Below are 15,515 nucleotides of genomic sequence, written 5' to 3'. Positions count from 1 at the left end.
GTCGCCTGACGACAGGAGGTCAAGCTCATGATAGATTCTATACCACTTTAGGCGTATCTTGGATGTAACGGACTGTCGGCTGGATAACTGGCCAAGCGAGCTCTTCGTTTGTTTCCTCCCTACTTTGCACTCTCGGGGGGAGGAAATGGTCGATCCGTGAGCGCCTGAAACCTTTCCAGAGACATGGCTTTTCCACCCATCTTTTCACTTTCGGCTTTTGACTTTGGGATTTGCCTAGCCAGATCCACAACAACCCAAGCTGCTGTCTTACAAACCCCTCCTGGTATTTACCTGGAGGCAGATCTAGCCAAGGTGGGCCCGTTGGTTGGTGGTAGCAACCGCAGCTTCCCGTCATACAAGAGGAAGGCTTCATGCAGCTTTCCGTGGCCTCAGACCTCTCCGATCCCTTTCTCGCCCACCAGCACTGGCAAGACCCGTTTGCCTATTGGTGGATAGGCTGTGAGCGCTAATTTTCCGGTTGCTCGAGCGGCTCTCCCACCTGATGGTCGAGTTCGTTGATGGCGCTGTACCATCGTCGTTGATCCCGCCTGCCAGCAATATCTGTATTCCATGACTCGGAAAAGGAATAAGCCATGCTTGTCACTGACAGAGGACGGGTGATCTGTTGCGATACATGACTCTCGACCCTATTATTAGCCTTTCATGGGGTCTGGTCTCTCCTAGAGAGCTCATCTCCGCCAGACCGCCATCTCATGCCTGTTTGTAAGGAAGCCAGAACCTGGCTTAGGTGGCCATAAGCCCAGTTTCAATTTACGGTCAACTCTGCAGGGCCTCCACATGGTTGCAGGAGTTCCTGAAACGTGATTTACCATGTCTCTTGTTGCTGAGCCTGCCGCAGCCTAACCTTGGGTAACTGCAGATGGGGAATGAAACACCTGAAGCCTCGACAATTTGCGTGTCATGAGCGGCATTCCCGGTTTCCAAGCTAGTCAGAAATAGGAGGGAAACGAAAAATGGCGCCTAACCTGGAGGGGATGTTCGTCTATTCCCCCCGTTGAGCTAGCTAGGGAACGTTGCAAAGCAGGGTAACCAGGTACCCCCTTGGGGAGTACCTGCTATACTCAAGCTGGGGGCTTGGAGTATTGCAGATCAGAACTCATCAGAGCCCTTTGATCCGTTCTTGACGTGTGCCTCGTGATGCCACCCTAAGTGTCTGAAAATCGGCGAGGTTATTTTCAAGCCGACCAGACTTTCCATCCAAGACATCCGCCCAACTTGGCTGTCTAGAGCAGGAGTTTGACTCACTATTTGGGTTCACCGCTGTCCTGGCCCCTTCACTTCGAAGAAGAAAGGAGTATAACTGGCGCTGAATTTCCAAATCGGTCAAACAGAGAGAGGGGGAAAGCCATCAGACAATCTTTCATCGAATGCCGTCACCTAACCAGTCGTGGACAGCCTTGCACCCAGTAAATCTGTGAACAGAAGTTATATTGCTGCTGATCTTTGATGCCACTTTTCTTTCATTATTTCTTCTTCTTTCTCTTTCGCCAAGTTCCATCGTCGCCCCGGTCCATCGCCACCTAGGGTTCCATCGGCTTCAAACACCCGTGCATTGCAGTTGCCTTTCAAAGGGCTTTTCTGGATAGCCTCGCTCACCACAGCCCATTTCGTTTGCGACATAACTCTGCCTTCTAGAATCACTAATCTCCTGTTGTCTTAGCATCAGACAACGGCGGTCAAACCGATCAGAGTTCTGGATCAGCCTGTCTCCGTTGCGGCCATCCGAGTGGTCTACCACTTTCGCACGCAGCCGATCTCACCGATAGAACAGAAACATACCTTCATCTTAGACAGTGGATATTGTTCACTTATAATAAGATGGTGTCCATAGAATCTCTCCTCAATCCTCTTCCCACACCTTCGCCGACAAGCTCCGCGAGTACCATCATGCTGCGCTCTCCTCGCCAGAAAAAACAGAAGATGGCCAAAGACGCCCCTATCTTTCAGCGCGGAAAGCCCAAAGGTGAAGTGCGCTATCCCCCTTGCGAAATGCGAAACGGCGAAATTGCAAGTCTGCATCATGACTTTCGCATCCATCCTTTCGGCAACATCGCCGACTACCCACGCCACATTCCGTACAACAGCGACAAGAAATCTTTCCAGGAAAGGACAGGACGCGAAAGCTTTGAGGTTTTCCAGTACACGTTTCAGATTCCCGGCGAAGAGAAGCAGTGGACGGTGATGTGGGATTACAACATCGGTCTCGTCCGAATAACCCATCTGTTCAAATGCAATGACTACTCAAAGGTGAAATAAGCTTGCCGTTCAATTTTGGAGGGAAGAAAGACTAACTGGACTAAGACAACCCCGGCGAAGATGCTGAACCAAAACCCCGGCCTTCGAGATATCTGCCACAGCATAACGGGCGGCGCTCTTGCGGCACAAGGTGAGCAACATTGCCCAATCAACCCCACACTACGCACGTCGGAATCATTCTAATATCTCTTTCTTAGGATATTGGATGCCATACGAAGCCGCGAAAGCCGTTGCAGCAACCTTTTGCTGGAAAATCCGCTACGCACTTACGCCCATCTTCGGTGTCGATTTTCCAAACACTTGCATCCCGCCCAGTGACAGCAATCGGTTCGGCCGAATGATCATCGAGCCCGCGATAGTCCAGATCGCAACGAGGAACGCTGACGAATACCGCTTGCTTGAACTTCGTGCATCGCCGCCAGACTCGTTCCAAACAGACTACCCCTACCGTCCGAGCTCCGCCCCCGGCATCGATAAAGGCCGGACTAGCGTAGCCCTAGGCCGACACATCCTTCCCAAGTCCCACCAACGTCGGCATCGCAGCAACACCTCAACGTCTACTGATACATCCCTGGTTGGGTACGGATCGTCTCCTGAGGGAGAATATTACAGCAGCACAGAGCGATATTATGCTTCTCCGGTTAGTCTGCCTCGAAGCTCATTTACACCCGTCAACACGCCCCGCAGCAGAGACATCTATGCCAATGACTCGATCAACCTCCTGCCATCCTCTCACGGACTTATCGCATCGCTTACGACCCCTAATGAGAGAGCACGAGAGCGGGCAAAAGCAAGAGTGATTCCTAGCTCTGTCCCATCCAATCAACCTACACTCACCACCAGAGGCCTCGCCATCCGTACAGTCGCAGCCGCGGACGGCAGCGACGCCAATTCCGACGCCGACGCAGAAACCGACTTTGAATATTATTTTGGTCCCGATCCAGACGCCACGTCGTCCGATGAATCTACATCTTCAGCCCCCTCTTCGGGCTCGGGGTCTAGCGACAGCGTCGGACCAATCGCTCTTGCGGCCCTTTATGCCGACGACAGTAACATCTACGCTGATGGAGACGACGATGGACACCAAGACACAGACATGCATATGGCTGAGTACCGCCCGTCGAAGAGAATCGCAATAGCAGGTCACAGACGAGAGAGGATAGTACCTCCTAACCCCAGATTTCATCCTTATGGAGAGAACGAAGACTATCGCGAGCCCGAGCCTCTACGTGGGCACGATTCTGACAGGTATTCCATCCCCGGGCGTCGACCATCCGAGATAATGGTAGCCCAGGCTTTGATGGGATTACGTCGGGGTTCAGCGAGGAGGCCCGTTAGTTCTCCAAGTGACGCCCGTCACGATGTCAATGGTGTTGATGATGGACTTGAGTATAGTCATGGTTGCCCTTGCCGTTGCCCTTGCCATGAGCTGGATCATGGCGATGGTCACCATCTCGCTACTCCCATCACTTCCGGCAACCCATCCCCAGTGTCGGGGCAGAAGAGACGGCGTGCACCATCCGCGCCTCCTAACATCCGATCCGACCGTAGCTCTTGCGATCCCGCCATATTTGACCAAGGTCATCGCCCGCACAGGCCCTGCCGGTCGATTAAGGCCCAAGTGCGTAGTTCCACCGTCTAGCCATGGAGACACTCAGACTTGGGCCACTCACTCACATACCAACCTGAGTCTTTCCCCCTGCTTTAAATGCCCGCTTTATACGCAAGCCAGCACCCTGAGCGCCTCAGAAGCTGTCTCTGCTCGGTCGCAGTTACTTTGCTTTGTTTAATTTGATTTTTGCTCTGTTTGTCATTCCATCCGTCCTGCGGACCCCGCCCCCAACTGCCTTACGAAGAAATGAATCCGAGAAACAGTACCCTCAATAGACCGGTCGGAGTTTTGAATTTGAAAATCTGAATCTAATATGCGCCTGCACTTGCATTGTATTCGCCTAGTTAGCCATGGTCTTCTTCTTTTTTGAGTTTGTCTAAGCTGTTGGACATGTTTCTGTTCTCCTGTCTCATCTACTTAGTCTCAGGCTATGACTACGGCTGGCTATGACTTACACCGCAGTGTGATGTTTGTGCTTCTTTTTGTTATTGTTGTTAGAAAATGATATTGATCCTTACAAAGCCATCATCATCATAAGCTTATTCCTTTGGCTAGATAGCATAGCCTTTCTGTTGGACAACGGTCTCGTGAACCTGAGCCGTAGTCGTGTAACTCTACCATGGCGGGGTATCCTGCAGATATACCAGCCTGCTCAGAATCAGAATGTCTATCCAAGACAGACTTATTCTTGGTATTGGGAGATTGTTTTGAAAAGAAACAATAAATTAACTCATCCTCGAAAAGTTTAATATAAACTGGAAAATTTATAGCAATATTGTACGAAACAGAATCATAACAAAGAGACGATCAACGCCCTGAGAAAATCGAACTAAACTTCGCTTATTCGGACATATCAAAAGAATCATCCTGGTCATCTGCCCCATCATCGCTTTCGTCATCCTCAACCACGTAGCTCTTCTTGGTAGTTGCAGTCCGTCTCGACGGTCGGCTGGAGGTGCTTGCAGCACTACGTGCGTTGCTACGCGCAGGGGCCTCGTCTCTCACACCAGCAGGTGAGTCAAGGATGTCGTTGGCCATTGCATCAATATCGTCCTCTGAATCATCCATTATTGTCTTCTTCTTGGGCGCGGCCTTCGCCTGCTTGGAAGCATACGCCTTGGCGGCTGGCGAGAGCGTTGTCTGCTTTGTAGGAGCTTTGGTAGTGGAGGGTGCAGCTGCGTCCTTCTTGGGACGGCCACGACCTTTGCCCGCAGTTGCCTTAGGGGCAGCGGCAGCCTTGGTTTTCGGGGCCGCCTTACCCTTGGCAGGTTTGGCTGGCTCTTCCTCCTCGTCATCGTCATCCTCCAATACGCTATCCGACGCCTTTTCCTTGGGCTTAACCTGAAGAGAGCGGCGCGGCGAGTTCTGCGGGATGAGCTTGCTGTAGTCAGTCTCGTCTGGGTCGAACTCGTTGGAGAACTTAGATGTCTTCGAGCTAGTCGGCAAGCCGGTGCTACTGCCAGGTCGCGACGGTTCCGAGAATAGTTGACGAGAATCATTCGCCCCACCAATTCCCTTGACCATTTTGCTCACATCACCAAGCAAATCATCGCCGTTGTCACTCTCGGAGTCACTCAATGCGTACTTGGGCGCAGCTTTACCACGGCCTGTGCGACTTTGCGGAGCTGACTTGGCGGCCTCCGCCTTGGTGATTTCTTTGAAATCATCGTCCTCGAGGGCGTCGCTATCGTCGTCTTTGGGTGAGGGCTTGGCAGCTGCAGCGCGACCTCTCTTAGGCGCCGCTTTGGGTTTGACATCTTCGTCATCCTCATCCTTCGGCTTCGCCGCTGCCTTGGGCGCAGCTCGACTCTTCTGAGGGATGATCTCGATATCAGAATCTCCCATGTTGGCATCGCCATCCTCGTCCTTCGGCTGGGGTGAAACTTTGGTCGGTCCTCTGCTCTTCTTCGGTATGATTTCTTTCATATCAAACTCGTCGTCTGAATCACTGTCAGAGCCCTTATCTGTCGGCTTAGGCTTCTTATTCAGGAAGCTCATAAGCCCACCTTGCGGTTCGGCTTTTTTCGCTGCTGGCTTCTTCTTGGACTTGGAGACAACAAAATCGTCATCTGAGTCGTCAGCTGCCTTGCGCTTCTTCGCACCAGCGGCCTTGCCACCGCCCATGGCAAGCTTGGTGGAAGTGCGGCGACCCTTCTTCTCATACCCACGACGGCGGCGGTCGGTCTCTGAAAGCTGGTAGCGCCACTCATTGATAAAGTCATCAAGATCGCGGAGCCAGATATCCTCCTTCGAGAGCTTAATCAACTCATCGATCTCGTACTCCTTGTCTCCGATCTGGCGGCGTAGCCTTTCCACTCGCTCTTGGGTCAAGGACCAGATGGCCATTCCCAATAGATAGTCATAGGCGGAAGCAAGGTTCTGGGAATCACCCTGTTCATCGGAAGCCTCGTCTTCAGACCCCTCCTCGACAACCTTCTCAGTTTCACCAGCCTTAGCTGCATCTGCCACCTTGGGGAACGCCTTAAAGCCCTTCTCCTTCAGCTCTCCGACGAGAACAGTCTTCTTCTTCTTTGAAACGATCAACTCCCCATCGATGATCATCTGGACAAACCGCGCTTGGTTGGTCAACTTCTCCAACTCTGTCTGAAGTTGGGAAAGTTGAAATTGCTGCATAGAAGTTAGCGCTATTCCTATTATCATTGTTTAGATTAAATATGGGACTTCACTCACCTTGCGCTTCTCATAGAACTTGAGACGAAGAGTAAAGAACTCCTTCATGATATCCTCAACGCTGTTGTACTTGGTAATTCGACCCTCGGGGTCAAAGGCAACCAGGTTAGACGTCGCCACGGTCTTAGTGAGCTTGAACTTGTCCTCCAGGACCTCCTGGGTCAGGGGGGCCTTGATATTCTTCTCATCCAACTGGAGAATCATGTGTACGTCGGAGTTTGTGTTGTAATCCCGATAGTCCTTAATCATCGAGGGTGTCTTCTCGGCCTTGATCATGTCCTCGAGTTTGTTGATGAAGTCCTGGGTCCATGTTCGGACGGGCAACTCTGTAACTTCCACTTCCTTGTCGGAAATTTGCTTGATAATTCCACTGAACTTGTATCTGTCGGGACCCAATGGGGTAACGTCTCCCTTGAAGCCCTTAAACCAAGGCTGCATTGGCTTCATTTCTTCGCCATTTATCATGCGTTTCAAGTTCTCCACAATGTCCTCAGGATTGTAGTTGGGAATTGTAGAACTCCATCCGGTACCAATTCCATCCGCACCGTTGACGAGGACCATCGGGACAACGGGTATGTACATCTCCGGCTCGATCAGCTTGCCATCATCCTCGCAGTGTGTCAAGATGGGATCATCGTTCGCGTGGAAGACTCGTCGAGCGAATGGAGAAAGCCGAGTATGGATATAACGCGCACCAGAGGCATCCGATCCTCCCTTCAAACGACTACCGAAATTACCACTAGGCTCCAGGCAGTTGATATTGTTGGAACCCACAAAGTCTTGCGCCAAGCCGATAATAGTTTGATGCATCGATGCATCACCGTGGTGGTACGCAGTCAAACTCAAAACTTGACCGGTAAGATCAAGCACCTTAACATCCTTTTTAATGTTTCTTTTCAGGAGCGTGTACATGACTTTGCGCTGACCGGGCTTCATGCCATCAACAACCGACGGAATTGATCGCACATTATCCGCCATACTGAACTGAATGAGTTCCTTGTTGATGAAGTCGGTGTACGAAATCTTGTCCACGGAATGATCCATGAAAGTGCCCGGCTTGAACTGACGAAGCCATTCCTTGCGCTCTTCAATTTTCTTTTTGGAGAATGCGAGTTCGATCAGTTCAACTTCGTGGTCCTGCATGGTATGGAACTCCTTCAAGTGGCGATCCAAATCACGGAAATAGTCCTGTGCCTCTTCAGCACCGCTGGTACCTAATCCCTTGTAGTATTTGTGTTCCCAGCCACGCTCATGACCGTGCTTCTCCCTCCAAGCGTCGTATTCTTGCAAAGTGAAAAAGGACACCGCTTTGGTCGGGTTCTTGATATCGCCTTTCCAGACTTTTACAATGGGTGTAATAAACTCAATCAAAAACTCGGGAATTCTCAGCAAACTCGGGAATTGAGCTTGCAAGAAGTTGATCAGCAAACCCTTAATGTGAGAACCGTCATGATCCTGATCGGTCATGATCATCAAGTGTCCGTATCGGAGTCCGCGGGTCTCCGTGTACTCCTTTTTGTGCTGCAGACCCATGAAGTTCTTGATGCTTTGAATTTCTTCGTTCTTCGAAATCTGATCAAAAGAAGCATCGCGCACGTTGAGCAACTTTCCGCGCAACGGATATACACCGAAAAGATCAGCACCGACCACACCACGACCGGCCATAGCCAAACCCTTGGCTGATTCACCTTCCGTCAAAATCAAGGTGCAACGATAACCATCCTTAGTGCCAGCCTTGTTCGCATCTGTCAATTTCGGATTGTTCATGCGAGTTCGTCGACCGCCATCAGATTTCTTGAGCATTAAATCGGCTTTGTGATCAGCGAATTTCTTGAGAGAGTCGAGGACACCAGAGTTGGCCACCTTCTTGAGGAAGGCGTCGTCAAGCACCGGCTTGCTTCCGAATTGAGTTGACTTCGTGGTCAATTGCTCCTTGGTTTGAGAGTTAAAGGCTGGGTTGACAATCTTCGAGTTGACGAAAAGGAAAACGTAGTTCCGGATCTGAGCTGTTTTCAGGATTGATCCTGTTCCCTTCTTGTTCTTCTTGAGCGACTCAGCCAGTCGGTTGCAAATCTGGTCGGCGATGAAGTTCACGTGGGTGCCTCCAGATGTCGTAGCGATAGAGTTGACAAACGATACTTGTTTAAAGGAGCCGTCCGAAACGGCGAAACCAACCTCCCAGAAAGGATGGGGATTGCAGGTAATAATCGGATCGCTCTTGGAGTCATCGTCACCACGCTCACGGCGGATGGCTTTCGTGTACATTTCCATGTATTTCTTGAAGTTCCGGACAGTAACTTTGGTCCCGTTCAATTTAACGGCCACTTGTGTGGTACCAGCCAAATCATAGACACGTCGCTTGAGAAGGGCCTCAAAATCGTCATCAATGCCGTCCATGCCGAACTTCGCGTAGTCGGCCTTGAAGCTAACTTTGGTGTAATCCTCACCTTTGGCCGTGGTGATCTTCGGCTTTCCTAGACTTTGCATGTTGTTCGTCCAGGTCTGTTTGTACCGTTTCTTCTGTGTAGAATCCTGAGTTTCGACAGTGAACTCGGTGGAAAAGACGTTACAGAGCTTAGCACCGAAACCGTTGCGGCCACCAGTGATTTTCGCCTTGTCATCATCGTAGTTCGAGGATGTCAGAAGGTTACCGAAAATCATCTCCGGAATGTAGATGCCCTTCTCATCATGAATTTCGACTGGGATACCTTTTCCGTTGTTCCAAACACTGATTTCACCGGTCTCCTTGCTGTAGGTCACACGAATCTCGTCCATGTTCTTATCATTTTGCTTGTTGTCGGCCGCGTTCACGACAATTTCGTCAAAAATTTTGTATAGGCCGGGGACATAAGACACCTCGCGAAACTCCATTCCATCGACCTCTGAGTTGTAGACCCACATTTCTTGTGATGTGCGCTCAACTGACCCAATATACGTATCCGGACGCTTAACAATATGCTCAAGGTGGGAGAGCTAAGTGAAAACAGATGTTAGCGCATTCTTTTCTTTGCTCCTGAATAGCAAACCTACCATTTTGTACTTGTCCGACGCTTTTACTTCCTTGGATGGTTCCTCGCCGTCGAGTGAAATCGATTCATTTTCAACGTCTGCAAGTGGTTTGGCACCGCCCTTCTTAGTGGCGGCTGCCGATTGGGCCTTCTTGGGAGGTGTTTGGGAGAGCATGGAGTCGTCGCCAAAGGGATCATCGTGATCGGATTCATCTTCGCTGTCAGCCTTGGCCTTGGCCTTCTTCCCCTTGGCAGCCGGCTTTGCTGTCAGCTTCGTTTGTGTTGTTTTCTTTGGAGCAGCCTTCTTAGCCGCAGGTTTAGCCTTGGGCTTCTGTGAGTGGCAAGGCTGCGGTTAGCAGAAAAAAAGCGAGAATTGGGGAGGTAGAAGCGTACGGGGGCTTCGTCGGGGACGAAATCGGAGCTACCCTCGTCCGCGAAGACAGAGTCGTCCATGATCGAGTCGGAGTCACTCATTGTGACCAGGGAGAAGTAAGACGCAGAATTATTGTGAAACAGTCAAAATGCGGGAATGAAGTTGAAACCGTAGACAACGAGTGGCAAGAAAAAGGAAGAGAAGGACAGATGTGTCCTCCCAGGGGAGAAACGGGTTGAAGCGAAGAGGAATAAAGAGTGAAAGAACAACGCCTCCTCCGCGATCCCCTCGTTGATTGTTGTGTTGATGCTTTGTTGTCGACGCGCTGGGTTGAAACTTGCGCCCGGCACCTCTTGTTAATGGTTTCCTTCCGGATCATCGGTTTCGCCGTTCCGCAACCAAATCGGGCAAACTCAAAACACACCATCCCAGAAGGGAAGGCACGATCAAAACACCGTGAGCGGGGTTCCTTCTATTCTTAGCTCTCCTTCGCCTGCTTGAGTTCAAGTTGGCAGTGACAGCAAGTGACGAGCCACTGAGGCACAGATCTCTCTGGTTCCCCTCATTCGAGCGATCTGGAACTGCCACTGACGTGTGTCGAGAACCATGCGAGATCTCTACGGCAACAAAGAACTGCCCGTCAACAAAGCGTTGCTCAATATAGAACAGCGCACGCAGTTGCAAGTAGCCTTCACTCAATATTTAATTGCAGTAGGTTACTATAGTCTGTGACTTTGCCTTGAAGTAATTGGTATTCTCTGTTAAATGACGATTTACATGATGATTTACCTGACGGACATCGAGTGTCAAGGCCAATTTAGCTCAGAAATATATAATGAACTGAACCCTTAACATTAAATATTTTCCTGCCTTATCTTTCAAAACCCCTGCGATTAACTATCCCGCGGCATAAAATGAATACTGGAAGCAGGTTATAAAAGTCATTCGCTATATTATTATTCTGTAGCAGTCGTACCTCTACACCCTGTTGATCTACTCTCTCCGAAGACTGAGGAGACACTTCAGACTTGGACGTCCGGAAGATGTGTGGTTTCAGAACGCCCGTATGGAGCGGTATGGCCGGTATTGTTATTTTATCCCTTCTCCGCACAGCCAATAACGTGAGCCCCCTGAATTAAAGGCCCAATAGAATCAAGTGACATTCACTCCCCACTAAAGCTAAAACGGTTATGCGACGGTTTAATACGGATGACACAGAAGAGGAAGAGCATAGATCGCTTGTCATCGAATAGGATTCAATAAGAAGTTCCTGGATGTCATTCCAGTGATTTGTAGTTGTCTCCTCTGGCATATCCTGATACTGGACTTCCATGTTCCGCGAGTGGTTCCTGAGCTGGAGGTTCCCAGTTCCCAGATCCAAGTTTCAGGTTCCATGGTTCTCTGGGGAGGACAGGAGAAGTTCACGGAGCTCATCTAGCTCACCTGTTGTCCACCGCATGATGTTCGTCTCCTTATTCCTTTCGAATATACTCCGTAAATTAGATAATAATTACTTTCACCGCACTAGTAGCGAAGCTCTCTGCCCTAGCAGCAGCATTGGACGATCGGCAGGGCGAGACCGCGAGTGGTGGACTAATCAGGAGAAGGGCGAGAGAGGGCCCCTGAACCTGAAGCCCACTTGGGGAGCATTAGACACCACTAACCTCACCATCTCCCGAATTCAAACCCTGGCCGTTTCTCCTTCATTTCTCCCTATCTCCCCGTCCTCTTTAGCCCATTCCCTCGGTCGCGTCATCGAGAAATGCCGCTGTCTGCCGTCCCAAATCCATCGGCCGCTCTCCCGTCTCCTTATCGCGTCTCCCATCGTTAACCCCTCCGATCCGATCCTCGCGTTTCACCCCTCGAATCCGTTTCTACGAAGCTGAAGCTCCCCGAGGAATGTGTCTTTGAAGCTTCCTTGAACAGTTGAGCTATAGTTACTAGGCAATGTCAGCGACCATGGAGCAGACCGAAGCCTCGCCGCGGCCCAGTTCGGACACGGTCGTCCGTACTCCTAGCCACACCGACTCCATGGTGACAGTGCCTCTCTCATCCAATTCAGAGGACACCCAACCGGACTGGCGTACTCTTGATATCCCCCAGACTCCTGTCGAAAGCACGCCGCATTCCGATGACGAGATCGATCGCAAGACCACACCCACGCCCACCTCCGTGAGGCCAGATCTGGAAACTGAGCTCTCTCGAACACGGATTAGCGAAGAAAATGACCGAACAGACACACTCGAAAGTGATGCAGTGGATTGGGAAGAGCTGGAAAAAACAGAGTCACAAGAGCCTCGCACGGAAGGGTCCGATGAGGTATGTTCTGCAACATGACGTGGAATGGGAATGGAAGGAATGTTACTGACGTTATTTCCAGACAACCGCTTTGCTGCTGGCTCGGCTGGAACAAGAGAACAACGCTTTAGCTACTAATCCAAAATCTGGCTTAGCAAAGGCTGCTTCGCAGCATAAACAACAGCGTCCGTCTCGATCACAGTCCCTGCATCAGATCAAGCGCTTGATCGATGAAGACCCTCGATCCTCTCTCCGATACTCAGAACTTCCACTGCCTCCGCCCATGACTGAGCTGGAATTTTGGGCTGCCCTCGTTGCAGACTACCCACAAACAGTGCAACGACTGCCGACTTTGACCTCAAATAAAATCAGAGGCGGGGTCCCGCCTCCCTTGCGTGGTGTGGTCTGGCCAAGTTTGTCAGGCGCAAGGGACCCGTCACTATTGACTGAATATCAGAAACTTTGTGGTGAGACCAGCCCATACGAGGGATTGATCGGAAAGGACATTGGCCGCAGTTTTCCCAATGTTGAGATGTTCCGTGACCCAAATAGCGAGGGCCAGCAGATGCTTGCTCGCGTGCTCAAGTGCTTTAGCCTCTACGATACAAAGATAGGCTACTGCCAAGGACTGGGGTTTGTGGTTGGTCCTTTGTTGATGCACATGTCGGATGCAGAAGCATTCTGCGTGCTCGTGCGGTATGTCTGATCGAGTTGGGGGTGAAATGATGAGACGCTAATCGTTTTAGACTTATGGACCATTATGATCTTCGAACCTGTTACCTGCCCGACCTATCAGGCCTGCACCTCCGCGTCTATCAGTTTCAAAATCTGCTTGCCCGTCTGCGACCTGAACTATTCGAGCACTTGGAAGCGCTGAACGTAGAGCCTGTATATGTTTCACAATGGTTCCTATCGTTCTTTGCTGTTTCGTGCCCTCTCCCAATGCTTCTTCGCATTTACGATGTCATTTTCCTGGAAGGAGCTTGCGAGACATTGATGCGCGTTGCCCTTTCGCTAATGCAGCGGAATGAAAAGAAGATCTTGGCCTGTTCAGAATTTGAAGACGTCATGCAGTTGTTGCTTTCTAGGAGTCTCTGGGATACGTAAGCTGTGAAGTTTTTCTCTTTGATGCCAGACTTACTGACTTGTATAGCTACGCGTTTGACGCCGATGATTTCGTCAACGACTTTGTTTCGTTGACTAACCTCGTCACAAAGGAAAGCCTGCAGGCGCTGGAGGCTAGTTACAACCAATCCCAGGGAGTTCCGACAGGAATCTCCTTCCCTCAGATGCAAGCTGCGGCTTCGCGATTCCTTGGTAGATTCTGGGCTGGATCGGGCCCGCACACCTCGGTCAAATCAATCAATCTAAATCCCAAAGACGCCAACACACCGAACAACCTCCGTCGGTCAACCTCCAAACAGAGCATGGCGTCGACACTCAACTCAGTAGAGTCCACGTCCGACGCCAGCACGGCGCCCACGGAGGTCTCCGTCGACGCACAGAAGTCCCGCACGAAATCCGCCACATCCCAAAACAAGGATCGCGACCTTCATACCCAAATCGAAGACCTCTTAATGGCCCTCAGCGACCTCCAACGCCAACAGGCCGACCTCTCCCGCGAACTTCAACAGGAGCGAGAAGACCGCGAAGAAGACCAAGCTCTGTCCAGATCCATGCTCGAATTCATCAAAGAATCCCCTGCTGCGGATTCTGCCCCTGCCGAACTCCTCAGCAAAGCCGAGGAGCGCTTCGCAGCCGAAGACTCCAACAAGCACACGTCAATCGACCAAACAAAGCACCAGCTCCGCGACGACCTCGACCGGTGGAAGAACATGTACTCCGTAGAAACCGGGCGATGCCTGGACCTGTCGCGTCGAATGGACGACCACGAAAAGGAGAACGCCTCGCTCCGGGAGCAGCTCCGCGAGGCCCGAGGCCGCATCCAAGACGGATACCGCGATCGACAGCGCCTCGAAAGAACCGTCCGTGACCTCCGCAATATCAAGACACCCGACACACCACCCGAATCCTACGGCTCACCGACAAGTGAAAAGGGCGAAAACACCGGAGGTCTCCGCGAGCTTAAACTCGCGCGCTCCGCGTCAACAAAGAGTTCAAGAAAGAGCACAGCATTCAACAAGCGATCCAGCAGCCTGGGCTTACAAAACGTGCTAGCCACGGATAACAACCGACCACCGGGCGACGAATCACTGCTCCTCGAACTCGTAAATGCAAAAACAGCCGAGGCGGTAGCCAAACAGGAACTGGAAGAAGTGAAAGGGAAGCTGGACTCGCTGCGGAAAATGGTTGGCGGGTCCTCGCGTGGATTGGGCCGGCCTTCAACGGAGAATCGCAACTCGTTACTGGGGCTGCCGCCGATTTCGAAGGCGCCGACTGAACCTCCTGCTTCATCAGGTGGGTTCTTCAGCGGATGGGGGAGGTAGATCCATGTATAGATGTTAGACATGATCCTGTACATATAGATACGAATTGCTGAGCCATTGCATGTCGAAACAAGCATGAATAGACCCATCTCAATATATCCTGACCATTCAAATCTGCCAGACCCATTGGACGACTTAATCGCAGACCCAGCTCCCATTATTATCTATGGGCATGTATTAACCACTTCAAACAAGTACAAATATACCAATAAGATACAAAAGCATCAACCAAACCATCACCTACTCCCTCAACGAAGAATAAGCCTGCAACGCACCCATAATGGCAGTAGCAACACCATTGTTCGTAACCCCACGCTTAAAATACCACCCAGAGCTCGCCCACATCACAGCAACCATAAGCACCGCAATGGCCTTATTGACCGGGTTGCGCAATTGCTCCGGCGACTTGGACCAGTTGTAGTTCAGGAGTGCTGGAATATCCACGTTAGGGCCCGATTCCTCAACATACGTAAACAAGGAGGAGTCAAATAAAAGACGCACCGTTAACCAAGAAGAATACACTCCCCTGGTACCAGCCGGCGCGGGCACAGGTATCCGCGTTGCTCGGCAGGGCGCGGAATTGCGGGGAGGACTGCCACTCTTTGGCGCCGAGGGCGTGGCCGAGCGAGACGAGGACCCAGGCGGTGCTGGTGACTTGGAGGGAGGAGGGCATGTTGCGCTGAGATTGGAATATAGATAATTAGTTAATATTATTCTGTAGAATGAAGAGAAAGGAGGTTATTAGTATTCAATTAAGGGGTACTCCGCATCTGGGCCGACTTGCCTCGGCTGGGCTCACATGACTTCTC

At 51.1% G+C, this 15,515-nt stretch overlaps 4 protein-coding genes across 4 annotated transcripts; 2 read left to right on the top strand and 2 right to left on the bottom strand.

Moving 5' to 3' along the window:
• Positions 1–1,839: 1,839 nt before the first annotated feature.
• On the top strand, positions 1,840–3,919 carry ASPVEDRAFT_138313 (putative APSES transcription factor Xbp1; the record flags this gene model as incomplete). Its single annotated transcript, XM_040807477.1, has 3 exons — positions 1,840–2,268; positions 2,323–2,407; positions 2,475–3,919. 3 exons carry the CDS (start codon positions 1,840–1,842, stop codon positions 3,917–3,919), a joined length of 1,959 nt encoding a protein of 652 aa, XP_040671571.1.
• A 474-nt stretch (positions 3,920–4,393) lies between these two features.
• Positions 4,394–10,199, bottom strand: ASPVEDRAFT_869679 (DNA topoisomerase 2). Its single transcript, XM_040817948.1, has 4 exons — positions 9,982–10,199; positions 9,611–9,919; positions 6,581–9,553; positions 4,394–6,517 (listed from the first exon to the last, which is right to left on the bottom strand). Exons 1-4 carry the CDS (start codon positions 10,060–10,062, stop codon positions 4,730–4,732), a joined length of 5,151 nt encoding a protein of 1,716 aa, XP_040671570.1. The 5' UTR covers positions 10,063–10,199; the 3' UTR covers positions 4,394–4,729.
• A 1,721-nt stretch (positions 10,200–11,920) lies between these two features.
• On the top strand, positions 11,921–14,706 carry ASPVEDRAFT_138956 (putative GTPase activating protein (Evi5); the record flags this gene model as incomplete). The annotated part of the gene is made up of 4 exons (XM_040807534.1): positions 11,921–12,280; positions 12,342–12,955; positions 13,006–13,362; positions 13,413–14,706. 4 exons carry the CDS (start codon positions 11,921–11,923, stop codon positions 14,704–14,706), a joined length of 2,625 nt encoding a protein of 874 aa, XP_040671569.1.
• Positions 14,707–14,946: 240 nt separating this feature from the next.
• Positions 14,947–15,379, bottom strand: ASPVEDRAFT_32161 (uncharacterized protein; the record flags this gene model as incomplete). Its single annotated transcript, XM_040810574.1, has 2 exons — positions 14,947–15,137; positions 15,208–15,379. 2 exons carry the CDS (start codon positions 15,377–15,379, stop codon positions 14,947–14,949), a joined length of 363 nt encoding a protein of 120 aa, XP_040671568.1.
• Between the last annotated feature and the right edge of the window lie 136 nt (positions 15,380–15,515).

Source organism: Aspergillus versicolor (genome assembly GCF_001890125.1).
Source record: "Aspergillus versicolor CBS 583.65 unplaced genomic scaffold ASPVEscaffold_9, whole genome shotgun sequence".
Taxonomy (NCBI): Eukaryota; Fungi; Ascomycota; class Eurotiomycetes; order Eurotiales; family Aspergillaceae; genus Aspergillus; species Aspergillus versicolor.
Note: the sequence above shows the minus strand (reverse complement) of the source record. Positions and strands in the feature narration are given on the sequence as shown.

Coding starts and splice junctions, on each gene's coding strand:
- ASPVEDRAFT_869679 (XM_040817948.1), bottom strand. CDS start 10,062: ATGAGTGACTCCGACTCGATCATGGACGACTCTGTCTTCGCGGACGAG. Junction 9,920..9,981: donor TCGTCCCCGACGAAGCCCCC/GTACGCTTCTAC, acceptor TGCCACTCACAG/AAGCCCAAGGCTAAACCTGC. Junction 9,554..9,610: donor CGTCGGACAAGTACAAAATG/GTAGGTTTGCTA, acceptor GTTTTCACTTAG/CTCTCCCACCTTGAGCATAT.